The sequence below is a fragment of the Akebia trifoliata genome, chromosome 14 (genome assembly GCF_017979445.1).
Source record: "Akebia trifoliata isolate Shusen 1 chromosome 14, ASM1797944v1, whole genome shotgun sequence".
Taxonomy (NCBI): domain Eukaryota; kingdom Viridiplantae; phylum Streptophyta; class Magnoliopsida; order Ranunculales; family Lardizabalaceae; genus Akebia; species Akebia trifoliata.
The window spans coordinates 512,859-533,058 of record NC_141388.1 but is presented as its reverse complement, the minus strand read 5'-3'; the positions used below and the strand labels follow the sequence as shown (position 1 = coordinate 533,058).

Sequence of the window (20,200 nt, the reverse complement as noted above, 5' to 3'; positions counted from 1 at the left end):
CATGATTGAGTTGAGATGCCACAGTCAAAAATCGGCCCCCACGTCGACTTGTGCTCCAAAAAGTCGTCAGACAACCATTGGATTTAAGAGTTCTTTCATCATCTTTAAAAGATAAAAGAGTTTTAACCTACTGTATCAGTTTTGGATATATAAAAAAAAAAAAATGCTTGTGTAAGTCGAGGTACCCCTCCGGATTTTGATAAAAATTAGATATACCCCTGGGTTTTCAAATTTACAAGTTAGGCTCATGACTTCAGTCTTCAACAAGAGCCTTACAAAAAGTCACTGAAACACCATCATCTTCAACCGCTGGCCAAAAAACCCTTGATTTTTCCCATTAAAAAAAAAAAAAAACATTTTTCAACCTCAAGGACAAAAAACTGTGAATGATAATTACTTCTATGAATCATATCTTCAACACCTCGGCTATCAGAATCACAACAGCAACCAGAACCTAGAGCTTGACAATGAGGCCAATAGGGCAATGGTCGCTACCAATAACATTCGGGAGAATGTAAGAATCATGAACCTTGTTGGCTATGGATTCTGAGACAAGAAAATAGTCTAGACGCCATCCTGGAAGAAAACATTTTCAAGATATTAGAAAGCTTAGAAATACAAAGGAGTGCAAATCAATGTCCTGGATGTGATACTAGGGGATATGGGTTATTCTCAGAAAAAATAAGCCCGTGACATAGAAGCTTAGAATTTAAACCATCAGCAAATTGTGTGTTGATGTCCAATATGGACACGAAGTGTATGATACAGTGTCGTCTTCAACAAACCCAAAGGCATAAACGTCCATACACACATAAAAGCAAATTATATTTTAGTTAAATTTGACTGTTAAAAGTTTTTCCTGAAAAGATCATCACCATCAAAGCCTCATCCCAAAATTTGGTGTCATCTGAACGAATCCAGCTCCTACATTCAATTCTGTCTAAAGCCATGTTTGTTGTTGTGTTTTTTTCTTTTTTTCCCCCTTGTTGTCCTGTTCTATTTACATATATCAATTTATATGGTATTTTTACTTGAGCAGGGTTGGTCATTTTTTATTTTTGACACATGTAAAAGGGTTTATAACATATATTGACATGTTGAGTTGGTTGGTTGTTGCCGATGATAAAAGTGTATAAGGAGTGGTGAGTCATAGCAGGCTTGGGTACACCAAACATGAGCTACCTTAGGATATGTGCAGAAATGAATATATTGTGAACATGTTCACATGTAAACATGAAAAGCCATGAAGAGTTATATTCAATTATCATCAAAGATTGACATGAAATGCAAATGATTGGCTCATTGTGTCCCATACAACACCACGTACTACAAGCCAAGGAGATTAAGTTCTCCAAGGGTGAACATGATCACCTTTGTTTGTCTTTAGACATCATCACCCTTGCAACAATTGTAGATACAGTTTCAGAAGTAACCATAATAATCAAGTTAAAAAATCTTCGAACTGGCAATTATGGCATCCAACATCCTAGGATTCCTTTAGTAACATCTAGTAGAAGCTGCACGAATCCTAGTTAAAGGTATGGAAGAAAACAATTGTTCTAGAATGTATATCATGGATTCTTATAAAAGAAACAACCACGAAGGTTCAGTCTCACATGAATAATAACAGGGGCCAAAAAAATCAAATAAAGGAGAGAGGAGATGTCAAGATGTTTTGCTTCTAAGGCTCCTAACATGGTGCAGGTTGACTAATTCACATACTCATGCAATAGATGCCATTACAAATGAAATTACTCTGTAGATTGTAAGATACCTTTATTGGTAGCGCGTCCATTATGCCTATAACCCCAATAGGTATAACCAACTACACCAGGGTGTTGCTTTCTAAAGGTATCAACAAAACCTTTAGATAAGAAGTTTGTCTCAAATGACTCCCTCTCTTCATTTGTAAACCCAGCACTTCTTCTATTTCCCTATAAATTGATATCACAGTTAGAAAGTATCATGGCCTGATAACAAAACCTAAGTGATTGGAAGTAGTTTATTTAGGATCACTTCTCTCCAATCAATTTAACTATACTTTAAAATTAAAAAAATATATATATATATTGAATCCAGAAAAGTTAGAACAAGACTTTAAAAGTTCAACAAAGTCCAGTTATAGCTGAAACTGAAACCAGTAATCCCATAGATTCTCCTCCAAACAAGGTAGTAAACATCTGTAAGATTAAATGTCCAAATTTTAATAGCCAAACAACTAACTGCTTCACCTGAATAAGCAATTAAAAACCTTACTAACCAATCTCTCTACTTTTAGGGAAACTTTTTGAAAGAGGAAAACAAATTCAAATTCAATAAATTATGCGACCAATCATGTGAGGGAACTTGCTAAAAAGTGGCACATCATTTTCTACCACACTTTAAGGATGCTAATGAGTTGGCTGACTCTAGTTAAAAGCAGTGTAAATAGAAATATTTTCCACATGGAATTCTCTTAACCATTTTCTGAACCTTTTATTCTGTTAAGTGTACGACTATTAATAAAAAGACTTAAAATACAGAAAAAGACTAGGCTGAGATAATCTACAAGAAGGAAAATGAAAGACACGAGGAAATTAAAAAAAAAATTTCTTTTTTCTTTCCCTTCTATACTAAAAAGGCACTGCAAGTTTTTGTACTTTCCTTTTTATGCTTGATATAAATCTTTAGTTACTTATCAAAATAAAGTAAAATACTAATCAACAGATAAACCAAACACACATTTTGGACGAACAATTTGTTATGCAAATCTTCCAAGATTAACAATTTTATCTTAGCATAAATTGTTCTCGCCGACTGAAGATTAATAATAAGTACTTCTCACGATCAAATTGCTCATGTCATGCCTAAATATCATACTAGAAATTAACTAAAAATAATCACAATACCTCAGAAGATAAAACTCACAATACATATTACTTCATCACTGAGAATCTGAGATATTAAAGTGTGAGACAATCGAGGCTGTAGAATCTTAGATAACTTACAGCAGGGTTGAAAATGTCGATCTCTTGATGCGCACAGTTCAGATCACCAGTCAAAATGACTGGCTTTGATTTTTCCAGTTCCTATATGTATGGGAAACAATCATTAACATCCATCACGACTGGATATATAACAATTAGGCATTTTAAGAAACATAAAAGTGCTAAATTATATAGAATAAAGGTGCTGCCCCATTTTACTGAATGTTGTATCTCTAATATAAATATTGATACTGGAAGAAAAGTCTTGAGGATAATGAAAATAGACCACCATTTGAAAAAGGTGTAGTATGAAAATTTATAGAAATTAAATAAATAAATAAAAACATGTCAAAATACTCAAGATCATAGTATAAAAATTAGCCAGAATTATAGCCAATTTGTTGCTTTATGATCTGGACAAGTGAACTTTGCCGTGAATTCTATTGTTAAGCGTTGGAATTTCAGAAAGGATTTTTGTTTGAAAACATTTAAAATTCCATTTTCCCCACATCTGCTTGCCCAAGGAAGGTTCGAAGTTGAAAAATGGCATCCAACTAAAGTTACAGTGGATGAGCCATAAGCCTCAGAAGCCATTATCCATTTTTAATAAGGCCCGAGACCAACCACATGGCATAAGCTTCAAACCCCTTTTAAACATAGTTCTGTAGGCACTACGTCGAACACCTCACATTCACATCTGACACACGTGTCCATGTCCTAATACATGGTAATCTTCAAGTCAACTCAACAAGTAACTTTCGAGCCAAGCAAGCTGTAGTTGAGTTCCAAGTTTCCAGGTCTCATGCACCTGGTGTAGGATTCTGATACTTCACAGCATGTAGTGATACTTCGTATCTTCCTTTTTTTCCTTGTTGCAAGATATTGATTAGCATTTATCACCATTATGAGTTTTATTCTTTCCGGTTTAAATTCTCTTTACCAGATATTCCACAACTAAAGGCGTCCTCTTGTCAATGATATATGATCCTTTCCAATTGAATTTTTTTTGTACAAAATATAAGGTATATATATATATATATATTTTTGATAAGTATAATATATTGAAAAATGAGAGAAAACAAAGTACAAGGAGGCCGAGGAAGCTCTCAAAGAGCTACAAAAGAAAGAAAAGCTAAAACATCAATGATTACATAAAGAGTTCCATCTAAAGACAAAGTCATCAAAAGTAGTCCCCTTGAACTCTATGTTCTGTTTCGACCATAAGCACAACAAGCCTAAGATCTCTAAGAAGCTGCTATGAGCGCTTCTCATCTTACTATTGAAGACCCTATTATTTCTCTCGCTCCACACCCTCAAGCAATAGCCGAGGGAAGAATAGCTCAAAAGAATATCTTTTTGGAAGAGAAAGCAATACTAGCCCACCCTTCTACCAACGAGGAGAACTTACAAGGAAAGACCCATTAAATACGGAATAAACCAAGAAAATTTGAACAAATATGATGAGAAAAGAGGCAATGGATTAAAATATGGTCGACAGACTCCCCATTCTTCAAGCATAACGGGCAACAATTAGGTGTAGTCCAACCCCGAGCAATCAAATTATCCATCGTTAGAATTTTACCAAGAAAAACCAACCACACAAAAAAGGAGATTTTAGAGGGGACTGAGTTGGACCAAATAATGGATCCCAGGAAGGATCGCTTGACATAAGGGTTGAGCCACTTATGAAAAGAATTGACAAAGAATCTCAAGTCCTTCGCCCTTGTCCATTCTCACCTATCGTGTTCACTTACATCAAGAAGACGCGATTGCAAGAGATCAAGGAAAGATGTAAATATATGTGTTCTTGTCTCATTGATATGAGATCTTTTTCCAATTGAAATCTCTTTATATCAAATGTAGCAAAATATTTGCAATCTCTTGTAATTGATATGTGATACACATCATAAAATATTCTGTCATACAATCCATGAATATCCTTATTATCATTAATTATTTTCTATAAATTATTTAAAAAATATTGACAAGTCCTCAAATCCTACTTTCCAGGGTTTATTGAATCGGATACTTTGTGCCCATGTGGACACATGTAAACCACCATTGCAACATAGAGAATTGTGTCTTGAGGTGTAAAGAGTAGGAAATCCTAGTTCTATTATCACTATGAATCATTTATGGAGTTTTGTAGAATAAATGTGTCATGGTCAATTAAGGAAGCCAATTCAACTTCATCAAGAAAAATCTAATTACAGTTTATCATCATCTAACATTTTTCTGGATCATCAACAATCTGGATCAACTACTAATGATAACCACTAACTCATTTGTTTTTAAAAAAATCAGGATTAGTTTGTTCATAGAATAGTCATAAGGGACATGCACTGCATTCCAACAAAAGGGATTTATGCTGAACCATGCGAAACACTTGATTCTAGCAGCAATTCTTCCCACAACTTGTAAGGTAGTGCAAGCCAAATCCCAGGAACAATTAGTCATTAGAAACAACTATGGTGGAAGGAAAAAAAATTTAGTATGAAAAAAATGAACCACAAAGCATAGGAAAGGCGAAATTCAGATTGATGATTTTACTTTGCACTCACCTTCATGTAGTTGCCAAGAGATGGATCCCATTGTGTAACCCTGTATGTCTAGCTCCAAAAGAAAACCCATTATCAGTCCAAGAAAATTTCCTATTGAAAATTGTTATACTATGAGCCAAATATAATTTCTCTGAAAAACAAGGACGGATGCTAGTACCAATCTTTTCAATCCATCTCCAGAATTAGGAACATATCCACTTATCAAATAAAATGTATCAAACTCCACTGTCACAAGCCGTCCTTCAGTATCATGATCCAGTATGCCTAGCCCATATCTGACTGAGAGTGGTTTTATCTGACAAGATAGGTATAAAAAAAAAAAATACATTCAGAACATCAATCATGTGAAAGAGCATGACAACAACTCAGATAATCAAATACCAAAATACTGCAATAAGATGATAGGAGAAAGTCTAGCACCAAAACCACTGGCAGGTCACCCTCTAAAAATATGATTAACAAATAACAATAATATCAATGGAAAAGATAATGTGGAATATGAAGTCCATGATTAAGATGGTCCAGACAATTGCATACAAAAGGAAGACAAAATACAACAGATTGATGTCCTCAAATGCATGATAAAATAATAACAATATAAACCACATACAATAGCACAAAAGAGAATTTCCACAGTATTTTTCCCAAATTAAGGGCCACTGATATTCTTAAGTTGATATAATTTCAAAGAAACATTGCAATTTCCCCTTAGGTCTTACAATCTCGACCGAAACATTAAATGTTTCGGGGTCAGCGTTTCGTTTTGGTTTTGGCAGAAACTTGGTGCCTATCACACCCCAGCTTCAAACCAGCTCCACTCTCTTCTATGATTTCCATTGAGGAATATTTTTATGAAACATTACCCTTTATGATCTGACTTGAATACACATTAATTGGTGCGTCTATGCGTTCAAGAGAATCTTAAATAGTCAGATCAGGACAAATAGCTTATATATAAACAAGAAAATGCATGTAATGAAAATAAAAAGGAAGCACACTGACATTGAAGTCTAACATGCCTATCAAAAAACATTCAACGGAAAACTTCTAAACACTTTAAACGAAGTATACATGAAATAACATGAATTGAAAAAAAGTGTTCCTTCTAAGGTTGCTCTAGGCTTTCTTATAAAAAGTGGATCAAAACAAAAGCAAAAAAGGGAACATACCCGCGAAATTATAGCAGTACCCGAATAACCAAGTTTTGAAACACTACAAGTCCAGAAGCTATTCTCGTAGCCATCTATAAGACACTGCTTGATTTTCTCAACATCCTTCTCCTGTTCAAGTAGAATCTTGCAATTACTTAATCAGCAACTAAAGTTGGAACTTGGAAGCACCAAGTGGTAATGCTAGTAATGCAAGCTAGAAAAAAAAATTGCTTATTCACAAAAAATGTAAAATATGGTCTTTCAACAGTGACCTGTTATTATAGTATGATGCTGCCTATCTAAATTGGTGAGCATGTTAAACATCTAATTAACTCTGGGTGGACAAAGTGGAGGAGCACTACTACAGCTTTTTGTGATCGATGTGCCCCAATTAAACCAAAACAAATTATTTTACAAGACAGCAATCATATTATTCATGCTTCATGGAGCTGAATGTTGAGCAATCAAGAAACAAAGAAAAACAATAAGTGGACTTTTCACACACAGAAGTTTGTCGTTATCTCCATATTTATAGATATAAAGCAGCCAATTTTTAGACGAAATGTCAGGCACAAGACCAAAAAAGGCACTATCAGTATGTCAAAAAGGATGCAGCACATAACGAGACGGCATTTCGAAAAAATGAAGCAAAATGTCTCAAGGTGGAGATGATTACAAGGTGAGATGTTGCAAGAAGATCTCAAGAACCAAAAGCGAAAACCACAAGATAACGAGTGGGTAGTTTTGGGGACAAAAATATGAATTTATCCCCCATCCTACAAGCGTAACCTTGAGATAAGTAATATATGACAAAACCCTAAGATTTCATGGCAAAGGATGGGGAATAGTTACTGAAAGATCGGAGACAATTTCATCAAGTGATCATCATGATAAATCAGTTACAAAATATAGAAACAGATTGAAGAAAATCATGATGACAGAAATTGTCATGATTAATCCCCAAAAATAAGGAAATTCACCACACAATAAGGGAAAATATGTATAAACAAGAGAAATTGACCAAAAAACAAAAGTTCATTCAATTTTTGTTAGAAAGATTGCCTGACTGTTGCCGAACTTGAGTGTTGCATTGCCTTTGGCAGGTATCCCGCCAAAAAGGAATTCGAGGTAAGAAGACTGTTATCCAAGCAGGTAGTGGCACCAATTTTGATGTGTGTAGGTTCCCAATTAATTGCCATTATTAAGCCCAAATATTTGAGTAGTAAAAATAAGGAAGTTCAATAATTATAAGGGAAATAAGATATAAAAAAGAGGAAATTGACCAAAAAAGTCATTCAACTTTTGCTAAAATGATTTTATGACTAGTCTAACTTGAGTGTTGGATTGTCTTTGGCGGGTACCCAGCCAAAAAGGAATTTGAGGTACGAAGACCAACATCCACGCAGTTTTTGGCACAGATTTTGAGGTGTGTGGGTCCCCCCTGACATTGGGGCTATTGAAATAGTTAGCATCCATAGGGAGCCCTCACTACCTTAACCTCTCTTGATAGTAATCCAAAGATCAATGAATGAGTTGGGAAAGTTTAGTAATTTGAAGTTACTCCAGTAGTATAAATATACAACAGATAAGTGAGAAAGTGCTCTTGCTACCAATAAAGAAAGCCTTAATCCCTTCCTGGCTGAAGGTATATGTCACATTCAATTTCTATACAGCCTATTGAAGGTTCCCACAAAATTGCATAGATTTTGGATGCTCATCAATGCATGTCTAGTAATAGAAAATTGACCCTTATAAGGAAATTCAGTCAGCCCTAGACAAAGTTAAAAGGACTACTGATTATACTCTTTGAACTCACATTTGCTTTTGTGAAATGCAAATGCCCCAAAAAAATTATCAAAATATTAGGAATAGTAAAACTAAAATCCATTGCCAGCTCAATACCAAATTGAAGTGTCTAAAGAATATTAAGTGGAGATCATAAATGTAAAATGAGAGCACAATGAAATTATGCAGCATAGATCCTGCATTAAAGAATCTTTCACGATTAAATAGTTCAAGCTCAATCTGGTTAACGAAATAAAACTTGGCAAGTAAATAGAAGGATAACTTATCATTATAAAAGCAACTGAAATAAGCAACCATTAAAAATAATGGGCTTCTTTCTTAAAATATGGAAACACTTATAGAAGAAACTATTATGGTATTATACTTGCCTGAAGTTTGGTTTCTTGCAAGCATAAAACATCGAAGTTTTCATTTTTGCAAATGCAGAGATGCCTTCCAATTTCATTAAAGCTCTTAAGCCATTAACATTCCAAGAGATTAACTTCACGAAGTCCATACCATCAGCAAGTTGTGGCCTCATTGTTCTGGGATTATATGGAACCCACCCTTGTTGTGGCTTCTTGTGGGTAAGCACTGTCCAAGGTTCACTAAGATTTCCAAACAATCCAACTCCATCAGTCGATCCACCATCTTCATTTCCAGTTCTGGAAGATCCTGTTCTCCTGGCAAGGGAGGGCTTTGTATCTAGCACCATTAACCATGACACACACACACAAAAAAAAAAAAACAACATTATCAAGTCGAATCTGTTTAAGACCAAAAGCATGATCTGAACAAAATAACAAAATTCAGCAAGCAAGTTGAAAGAAGCTTACATTTTCAACCAATAAAGAATATACCTGAAACCTCATCTGTGTCAACTGACAACTTTTGTTTCACCATGAGAGTTTTAGAACTCACGGTATCGTGAGCTGTGGGTAGTTTTCCCTTTCTCTTTTTATGTTGTGAAGCAAGTTTTGGGTTTTGAGAATGGCTTCCATCAGATAAATCCCTAGCCCTCCTTTTTGATGGAGTACCTTCACGATCAACTGTTTGACCAAGATATTAGAAATCACTAGGTTTTGAATTGTAAATCATTAGGATACATAGTGCAGCTTAGGACGTTAAAAGTAGCAGTCAGTGAGCCTGCTCAGTTCAATTCATTAGATTCTGAAATTGTTGAATTTCCTTAGCCCAGGAGCGTTTCATATTCAGTGGCATTAATCATAACATGATAACATCAATCAAGTCAAATTAATTTAAAGACAAGACATGAACAAATTGAAGACATCCAGCTGGCAAGTTGGAAAAAATAAAAACCATATTCAATCAATTCTGAAGAAAAGAATAAAGAATGTACCTGGAACCTCGTCTTCTTTGATTGAAAGCTTTTGTTTTGTTATGACAGATTTAGAATTAGCTTTGACATTGTTACCGTCAATCGAGAGCGGTTTTCCTCCTCTCTTTATTTGTTCATTTCCTGAAATTTCAGAGACGAAGTCTGGGTTCTGAGCATGTACACCACCATCTTTCTCATTATCTAGGAAACACTTCAAGGCCAACACAAGATCATGCTTGGAACCTCTTGCAGAGATCCCAAAATTCCTGCAAATTCATGAAACAGGACAGTTTAGAAATCATGAAAACAACATACCAGGAATGCTTAGTAGAACTAATCAAATAATTTATTCTTCACATGTAAATGGATCCTTTAAAGTAAAGAAAAGACCATAAAAAATCAGAAAGTTAATACCACAAGATCATCATCATCAACAAAACCTTATCCCGAAGATTAGGGGTCGGCTAAATAAATCTTGTTCTTCCATTCCATTCTATAAAGAGATGCGTCTTTTTGTTATTGAAAATGTAGGGTGTCCCTCTACATCCAAAGGGAGTGGGGACACCCTATGCCATCAAATTAACGAACCTAGAAATATATGCTTTTAAAGTTCCCATTTCTCTCTTTGTGAGGGTACCTGGATATGGAGGAGTCAAGAAGGTTAATTTCCTATCAGATAATTATTTTTAGGAAAACTGGATCTAAAAAACTCAATTGAAGATTAAAAGTAGAATTTACCGAAGAAATGGTGGTATGGATGCCGACCAACTCCGGAAAGTTTAGCTCTAGTTCAGCTTGGGAAGTGCTCAAGAACATGGTGAAGCAAATTTGAAATGGAACTGGGTATGAAAACGAAAATACCAACAAAGATGAAGACCTTTGGCTTGAAATTGATACACCAATCATATCCACTAGGTGACTTTGAAAGACGAGGTATTCCTATTGTATCTAGACGTCCCCTTTGCTGCTAAGCTTAGAATTAAAAAAACCCACCTTTTCTAAATGTTCATTTGTTGAGAATAGATGGAGTTTCTTAGAAAATCAGTTTAGGATACAGAGTTTGAATGTTTCACAAATTAGAATGGCTCATCAATGTGGGTCATTTCATGGTAAGAATCACTTTGCTTCACTTAGAAAGGCAGCTATTTGGATTGTATGATGGGAAATATTGATCAAAATATTTACTTAATCCAAACTAACCAAAAGATAATCCGAATCGAAATAAAAAAGGTTTCAAAAAATATACTAAGTTAAAGGTCAAAGCACAGAAGACCAAGAAGCATTTCTATATACCTCGACATGGTTCTGAGTTGTTGTAGCGTCATAGCTTGGAGTGTAGATGGGTCATCCCTAAAAGTTTGAACCGCGTCATCTTCCTACACATCAGCCCAGCCCTCATTAACCAAATCAAATATTCTGAAATTAATTTTAGTGAATCTTCGGGGCAGGGAAAGAATCTAGAATAATATTAGATATTTTATTGCTACATACGTACATTGGAAATTAACGAATCAGTGATCGATCGCCTCGATTTCTTATTTTCTATTCTCCTGTTAGGAGTAGAGTTTGATGATGATGAGATGGAAGACAGGAGATGCTTGGACCCTACCATGGCTCTTGCTTTCAGTCTAATATTACTTGGAGTTGGAACTACAACTGCAAACGAACTAACTAATTTTGGAAGAAAATCAATTTCGGATACACTAATAACAACAACTATATACACAGATGGGTGAGAAAGATCAGATGAATCATAAAAACCCTTTTTTTGGGTAAAATAAAACAAAGTTGAAGATGAGAGGGTGCGTACGTTAACTTTAAGCAGATCGAGGCGCGGGTTACCGCCATGTCATGTCAGGGACTCACGGCTCAGATATCGTCCCGCCAAAATAGAGCAAGACTGGGAGGACTCGACTCTCGAGGTGAGTTAAATAAACATATATTAAATTTGGATACTTTAGAAACACCCCTTGTTAAATTTGTGATATTTGGTTTACAGCTTGCAAAATGCAAGATTAGATTTACCGCCTTGACCGTAAGTCCACGTTTGTTTTTCTTGATGATTAACCAGTGAAATTTTGACGATTTTTTTTTTTTTTTTTCCAAATTTTGATTTAGTAATTTAATAGCATTTTGAAAAGGAAAGTTTTTCTAAAATACCCATTAAATTTATTAAAAATTATTTTTAATATTAAAATTATTTTATTTTCAGAAAAGATTAATAATGGGATTTTTTTAATCTCAAATGTACATTTGAGATGGGAGCAAAAATACAAATTTCATCGAGATCGATACAAGTTTTATTGAGAATCCCTCCAAAATCATTGTTGAAGACTAGCATTTTCCTTACATATGATGCATAATTTCAACATGAGTTAGCAATCAAGATCGGTGTCCCCTTCCTATAACAACATAGGATGTCTTCGTTAAGAGACTGATGTATTTCGAAGTCCTACTAAAAGGTGCCCAGTGTGACATATAATATATTCACATTTGTGTAAACGGAAGTGTTATTGTTTAATTAACGGATATATTACTTTAGAGATGAATTATATCCTTTGTAGAGATTATTGGTGATATTTTTGCAAAATTCAGATTAATTTCAATTTTAATCGATAAATTACAGATATCATAATTTGATGAAGTTTAAAGTTGACAATAGAATTTTGTGGGCAATATAAGATGAGGAAACATATGATGGAAATAGGAAAAGTAGAGAACTCCTTAAGATTAATATCGTCAGATGTGTTATTAAAAAAAACTTGGTCTGGCAATATAAACTCTAACGTAAACTACTTTTTGCTCGCAAAGAGAATCACCCTATTACCCGAAACTTATCTTGGATGAAGTAATGAACCACAACATTTGGCTCTTATGGATAGATAATTTTGACAAACAACATAATTAGTAATAATGCCAAGAATCCTCCATCCTTAAAAAGTCATTTCCTGATCATTCTCTTCTGGGACTTCGATCTCAAGTATATCCAATTACTCTTGCAACAATATAAATAAAGTAGAGAGCATGGCATCAGGAAAAAGCTATATCTCCATCCCGACCATTTCAGCAGAAACTTTGAAATATGTTGATGAGCTATTCCTTTGGTGATGTGAGCTGCCTCAAGTTGTATTTGGACAATTCCTTGTACTTTTCGACTACTCCGATCAAGCACAGGGTCTGGAAAAATGTCAAATACAACACAACTATCAAAATCATTAGGCTCATAATAAAAAAACACTTGGGCAAAGCGCAATTCTATTGCCAAAAATTGAAGAATAAACAGTATCAATAGACTTGTGCATGTTGATTAGCACATAATCATAAAGTACTTTCGACCATCAAATTATTCTTTTTTTCTTTTTTAACCTTAATTGGTAAATGGGAGATTCCCCAAACATATGGGAAACCTTTTGGGCTTGAAACCTTGAAATCCTCTTCTACAATTTTTCTTTCTCTTTCCTTCGTCACTTAATTAGCTTTTCTCCCACTCTTCTTAAAGTAGAATAGACCTAGAATTGATAAAACCTAGGTTGTGTGATCGGTTTATTGTGTGTTCTTATAGATGGTTATCACTGCAAATGTATACTAAAATACAGATCATTATTTACAATGATCTGAATTTTTTGGTGTGAAGGTCAACCAACCATGGGCCAAAAGTTCATTATGGGGTCGGTGGGCCCAAGGAGTATGCCTCACTGTACTTTTGGATGTGGAGTAGGGGCCATGACAACATTGTCCTATTAATTATTCTAAGATTTTTAAGGGATTTATTCCTTTTATAACTACTTGAAAATCCATGGTTAACAACCAATTCTTCCAATCAAATCTCAACCATATAGTCATCACTAAATTTTTTGAAAAGAAAAAAAAATGTTATACCACAAGCCCAATGTGCATCTTAGACAAAACATGGGACACCAATCACTGTTAGATAGAAAAAGCAACAGTTTTGATGACTGAGAGCAATGGCAGCAGAAATACCTTAACAAACTAAACCAACTAAACTACTAGAGAAGGATTCCTTAATGACCTCAATCCTAATTTTTATTTATTTGATATATACAATCCTAATTTATTAGAAGCCTTAAAGAATTTTTGAGTCGCAACCTACCATAGTTTTAAGGCACAAACATGTAAATAACCAAAAAATTGGTTCCATGATGAGCTAGAAAAAATAGGCAAATATCAAGGTCAAATAGTGCAAAACACTTGCTAACCTTAACAATTTGAACTATAATGGTCTTATCCGGATTGTTGAGATCTACTTTATGAGGCCCAGGAACAGACTTTGCAACTGAATTTATAATTCCCATCCTTTCAATACCAGTATTCGCACGGGCTTCATATAGCACTGCAAACTGCAAATACAGGGAAATTAGAAAAGGACCTGAGAGGTTAAGAGGAAGTCCTTTATAGATAAAATCCATTAAGATGCGCAGACTGAAGGGAATGTAGAATGCTTCTATAAGAAAATTCCCCCAATGAAAGCCATGAAATAAAGAGCAAATGACAACTAGGATAACCTTTCTGTTTAAAATCTTTTTTTTTTTTTTTTCAAATTGTGAATTTAACTTGTCAACTAACATAGTAACATACCTTCTGAATTTTGGGCTACACCAAGAAATGCATTTATTCTGTCATATTGTTCATCTACTATTATTGGTTGGGCGCACATTGAAGAGAGAAGGATGACCTTGGAGATAATTCACTGGGTAAGTTTTTTTTAAAGAAACTGACTACATTAAACTGGGAGGTGGTGCATGTTCTCCAGGAAGGGAATCAGCTAGCAGATGCTATTTGTACATTGAATTCAGACGAAAACACATACTAGTTTTGACAATGTCAATTGATTTCCAGTGATGGTGAAAAGATGCTACTTAGGATCTAATGGGACTTCCAAATTTCTGATTTAGGTTGTTCAATAGAACGACTGATCCGCCACGGGACACCTGTTGCATTAAAGCAAATGAGGCACTCTAGGAGGGAAACACCAACATCATGTACCCACACAACAATCTACATGGGAGCACCTTGATGTGATACCACAAGCAACCAAAAGGAACCATACAGAGTGAGGGGAGCATGTCGACTTATTTTTGGCACAGTACGCATGCAATCGAAAGTAATTCCCAAACCTTGACACTTATCTTTCCTCGAAGCATGAGCCAATAATATTATAAGAATTTCATGAAAAGATTCTAATACAGCATCCACAGTAGACAGGCTGAACAATGAATCAACCATATTTGCCTAACGTAACACACTTCTCACAAGCTCTAGGTTGTGTAAGCCATGATTCATGAAGATACACAGAATCCAAATGGTCAACTTGATAGTTAGGTAGATAACAATCAAGATTGTGTAAGAGTGTGTGTGTGTGTGTGTGTGTGTGTGTGTGTGGTGTGTATGTGGCCACTTATGGTATGTTCAAAATTTTTTAATCCATTACCATTACATACTTGGTGGTTTCAATACTGTCATATTTCTATTTTTTGGAAAATCGTAACTCAAAATTTTGGGCTGGGTTCTAGGATAGAGGGTTTTTCACAATAAAATTAGGGGAAGTTCCTCCATATTAGAGAAATTATCTACAAATGACAAGTTAATAATAGTTATAATAAGAACAACAGATACATTACAAGGACATTAGCCATACCTTTAGTGGGGTTTGAGCTTCTGCTGGAAAGTATTGGGCAATAAGAGGTTTTATTGCTTTTGAAATCTCCTCTTCAGAAGAATAGCATGCCACTTCAATGGGTAACACTCGCAGAATGAACCTAAACATGGAAGGGTATTGAATTTAAGGTTTCAACAATAAATACAAATAATAATAACATACATACATGTGCTTATATATGTATGCATGTATTATGGATGAATTTCTCAATAATTTAAGATTTAAGATATAAAGATGATGAAAGCAGTGCATGAACCTCGACATGTGTTTCCTTGTAGAAGCAGCTGATGTCATCATATGCTTCACAATCTCTACAGGGCCAGGGTCTCCATCTCTTTTACGCATTTGAACAAAGACAACACCATTACAACCTGAATCAAGGCTTACAAAACGCCTCTGTTTTAACACGATACAAGGCCTTTATCAGTACATAAAGAAGATTCAAAGGTGTACACCACCATTGTGCTATACTTCTCACTAAAGCAAGGATTTCTTCTTTATGTATTCTGAAGAAACATAGAGAGAAAAAAGTTTTGGTACTTTGACATATTAAAACCATATTCTGAAGAAACAAACGAATATGCAAACAAATGATGTTACGGTAAATGGACATAGAACAATAACACTAAGAATAACAGAAATTCCTAGAATATAAAAATAATCACCACCGCCATCATTTTCTATTTTAGGATCTTTTGTTCTTCTTTTTTAAGCTTTGTGATGTGAATTTACAAATGAAACACGCTTGTTAGAAAAGCTCAGAAGAACAATGTATAGATTTAATGAGAAAGGAGATAAAGTTAGCAACCACTAATAAATACCCATGAAGGTACTTGGAGCTCATTCATTCTAAACATACGGATCAAAAAATAAACTTTAAAGTCCCACCTTGCTACGGTCTCCCAACTCTTTGAGCTCATCTTCAATCAGCTTATCAATGGGCTTCTCCTCAATTTTATCACAGGCCACAATTTGACATTTTGGTGCAGCTGTTTCTAAGCATTGTTTCTTTGTTGATACGTTCTCTGTTTCATTTGTTTGATTTTCATTATTGGAATCTTCCTCTTTCTGAGGATCTGACTTATCATCATCACTAGAAGAATCAGAATCCGAATCAGAGAATTTAATTATTTTGTTCAACGGTTGACTGGGAACCGCTGCATGCTTGGCACCTGAATCCTCTCCATGGACTAGCTCTTCATAAAACTACAAAAGCAAAACAAAAGGTGGCTCAGTGGGGAGAGCAAAATTCAATTCCACCTCATAGAAGGGAAAACGATGACAAGCATAAATCTGCAAACGACATTAAAGTAACAATTTTTTAAGGGTCTCACTCATATAAACCCAAAAGCTAAATTTGACAAAGAAATCTCACAATCATTATTAATTATACCCCAGGATCTTCATACATTTGGAAACAAAAAATATTAAGGGTCTCACTCATATAAATCTGAAAGCTAAATTTGACAAGGAGATCTCACAATCATTATTAAGTATACCCAAGGATCTTCATACATTTGGAAAAACCAAGACAAACCTTGAAATGGAACATTTCAAAACATTCTGAAACAAGCTTAGAAAAGCTTGAAACATCTCATAAGATGCAGAAATTATGTGAATAAAAAAGATGGTTTACTTCAAAAATAAAGGACCAAGCAGAATTCATGTTAAGAGGTGTAAAATTTTCCACATCGGCCACCAAACTAAAATAATGTATCTCCTTTATCTGGGCGTGAGACGGGTAATGTAGTATAAAAAAGCACTATGAAGGCAGAACTGTTGTATTTACCACTCTAATAATCCATTACATAGGAAACTTTGTACTAAAATTATAAAATGATAACATTCCCCACTTCCTTTTGCCTCATTGTTTCAAATCAAGAATCCCCAAGGAATTCCAAGAATTCCTTCAACTCTCTTTTCTACGTTCATTGAGGTTGAATCAACCGAACGTACTTCTAGCATTTGTTCTACTTTTGGAATTTTGTAATTTGTTGTACACTAACTATGGATCTAAAATGTAACAAAAATTTCCCTAAATCCTCAATTATGAATATATCTTATTTTATAAATAATAATGACTACATGTTTATTGAATAATAAGCCCTAGTTACATATTATAAGAATCCTAACTTGAATCTACACTTTCAGCAATTCCAAATACCCCCGCTAACATTTAGGTTGATTGGGTAATTCACAAAGTCATAAGCATAAAAACCTCATAAAGTGTAACAAACTAAGAAGAAAAAAGATCTAAGAAATTGGAATTTCAGGTCACAAACCCACTTAAAAATAATCGCAAAAGTTCAGAACTTTAACAAATAAACATAAACCCGCATCAACTAATGGCAAAAAAATTGTAACTTTTTGAATCAGAAAATAAATACCTACATAAAAAAACACAAAAAACTAGCATGTAAAATAAAATTCCATCACAATATCATGAGAAGAAAAAAAAAAAAAAAACACAGGCCCATACTGTATCAATGACATTAATGGCTTCGTGAGAAGCTTGGCGTTCCCTTCCACCATCACATGTCAGGAAGAAACCCTGGATTCCTGGGCGTAATGGATAGGATCCTTTCTTGAATGATTTCTGAAAAATATTAAAGGAAAACAAAGGAAGCTGAGATCAATAAGAGAAACCCCTTTAAGAATACAGACCAGGATTTTAGCTTAGGACTCTTCCTCACAGGTTTTTCTTCTAGTTTCCAACAAAGAGTAGTAGTTATTGGCAGAGAGAGAGAAAGAGAGTACCGTGTGGGAAAGATAACGCTTCCGCTTCTTGTTATTGTTGCCATTGTTGCTGTTGGGTTTGCTTTCCGTGCCCATGAGATGTGTTGTGGTTTCAGAGTCTTCCGAGCATTACAAACCCTTCTTACTGCAGTCCCGCCGCTCTCCTACAACTCTGTGTAATTGTGAATCGGGCGGTTCGGCCCTTGATTTTAAAACCCGGTTTTTGGATCGGGATTAACATCACTCGAATCGGATTTGACTCGATGAATCTGATCCCACTCGATCGCGTCAACCCCTGCCAAACTAGCTCAAAGTTCGAACTTCAAACGTACTTTGACATACTAAATATTAATGACAATCTCAAAATCCTCATTTATATCGATTACAAACTAGCATAAGATCAACCCAACACCCAGTACCGATACCCATAAATCAGATTTTTTGGGTACAATTGATTGCAATGATGGGTATTTATGGGGTGGTAACTCCAACCGTACAACCCATAAAGTCTTACTTATAAATTTTTGAATATATTTTTTTTAAATTTAAGGTGTAAATAAGTAAAAAAAATTGAGGTGCCCAACAGCAATAAAAAAAAATGTAAAAGTCGGGGTGTCCTGTAACAATCAAAAACATATAAAACTTGACGTGCCAACAGCACCACTAATTCAAGATGTAAATAAGTAAAAAAATTGGGATGCCCAACAGCAATAAAAAAAAATGTAAAAGTTGGGGTACCCTGTAACAATAAAAAACATATAAAACTTGATGTGCCAACAGCACCACTAATTCAAAATGTAAATAAGTAAAAGTTTGGGTGTCAATGAAAAAACCCAATGATTTTTAGCCCATCTTCGTCTTCTTCACCAAGAAAATGCAAAATCAGACAAGAGAGAGAGAGATCTGAGAATCCAAATCTATGATTTCGGCCGGTGCATTGGAGCTCAATGGAGAATAAAAGTGAAGATTTCTAATTTTTAGGGTCTTAATTTAAAGAAAAATAAACTTAATAGGCAAAAGCCTACTCTTCCTTAGTTCCTATACCATTCGACCATCTACCTAAGCAAGGGTAAGGATTTTTCTCCCTCCAAAAAATGGGTAAGTTGAGGGAGTACCAATTTTTGGTATTGAATCAGCCTATACCCTTTTTTTTTTTTTTTTTTTAAAAAAAAAAAAAAAAAAAAGATCTTGTGTTAGAGTCAAATTTTTTGTTGTCCATTACCTATTTTGACAGTGGGGAGTTGATGGGTATAGGGAAGAGTACTACGTTGGAGTTGCTCTAAGGAAGGGAAATGTTAGAAAAAAAATTGTAGGTTTGAAAATGCATTTAATAAGAATTTTAACTGATTACTCGAAGTCCATTTGAACACTCATATGCAATGGGATAGGTGTGAAAAATGAAATGATAAAGATGATAAAACTGGCACAAAACACAAGAATTTACGTGATTTAGTAATGTGTCTGTATCCACCGATCAAAACAAGAACAATCACTTTTTTTATTTTAAGTTTTACAACCATGAAGATCTCTATTTACAAAGTCAAGAGTTGCTAAAATGCGTTTTTCTCCCCAAAACAGAAATCCCTCAAAAATATAAAATTCTTGAGAAAATATTACAAGATTGCCAAGCGGGAGTATTATACTCCCACAACTTTGCACCGCAATAGAATACAAGACATCTCATACACAACAGAAAATCTTAGAATTTCAGAAGATATGATCTCATTGAATCCCACCACAATTGCAAAAGAGATTCTTTAACTCATGCCTCTCCATAAAAGGGAAATAAGACAGAAGTATAACTTACAAATAGATTATTTTCCTCGATGGATCTATCCAAATGTACTATTACAATGTAATTTATTTTTTTTAAAGATATTTATTGTGAATTTTTTGGTTAAAAATACCGCCTCTTTTCTCATTATAATAGTGGATGACAACATGTGTTTGCAAGTGAGTTACAATTTAGTATTTAAGCAAGATAA

At 34.6% G+C, this 20,200-nt stretch overlaps 2 protein-coding genes across 2 annotated transcripts; both read right to left on the bottom strand.

Moving 5' to 3' along the window:
• Positions 1-167: 167 nt before the first annotated feature.
• On the bottom strand, positions 168-11,733 carry ARP (apurinic endonuclease-redox protein). The gene is given in 13 exon segments (XM_086423152.1): positions 168-576; positions 1,775-1,934; positions 2,988-3,068; positions 5,528-5,575; positions 5,685-5,822; positions 6,697-6,807; positions 8,853-8,905; positions 8,908-9,168; positions 9,324-9,512; positions 9,824-10,068; positions 11,096-11,178; positions 11,298-11,469; positions 11,613-11,733. Coding segments are annotated over 13 exon segments (1,701 nt in total). The 5' UTR covers positions 11,651-11,733; the 3' UTR covers positions 168-454.
• A 793-nt stretch (positions 11,734-12,526) lies between these two features.
• On the bottom strand, positions 12,527-18,408 carry LOC147385242 (THUMP domain-containing protein). Its single transcript, XM_086423860.1, has 7 exons — positions 18,237-18,408; positions 17,959-18,075; positions 16,368-16,685; positions 15,736-15,875; positions 15,459-15,579; positions 14,020-14,160; positions 12,527-12,979 (listed from the first exon to the last, which is right to left on the bottom strand). The coding sequence occupies exons 1-7, from the start codon at positions 18,309-18,311 to the stop codon at positions 12,896-12,898; spliced, it is 996 nt and encodes a 331-aa protein (XP_086279986.1). The 5' UTR covers positions 18,312-18,408; the 3' UTR covers positions 12,527-12,895.
• Positions 18,409-20,200: the final 1,792 nt, after the last annotated feature.

Bases quoted from the DNA above. Each gene is read 5' to 3' on its own strand.
- LOC147385242 (XM_086423860.1), bottom strand. From the start codon at position 18,311: ATGGGCACGGAAAGCAAACCCAACAGCAACAATGGCAACAATAACAAG. The intron at 18,076-18,236 runs GTACTCTCTTTC...AATATTTTTCAG, and splicing joins AGCGTTATCTTTCCCACACG to AAATCATTCAAGAAAGGATC. The intron at 16,686-17,958 runs GTATGGGCCTGT...TTGCTTTTGTAG, and splicing joins CCATTAATGTCATTGATACA to TTTTATGAAGAGCTAGTCCA.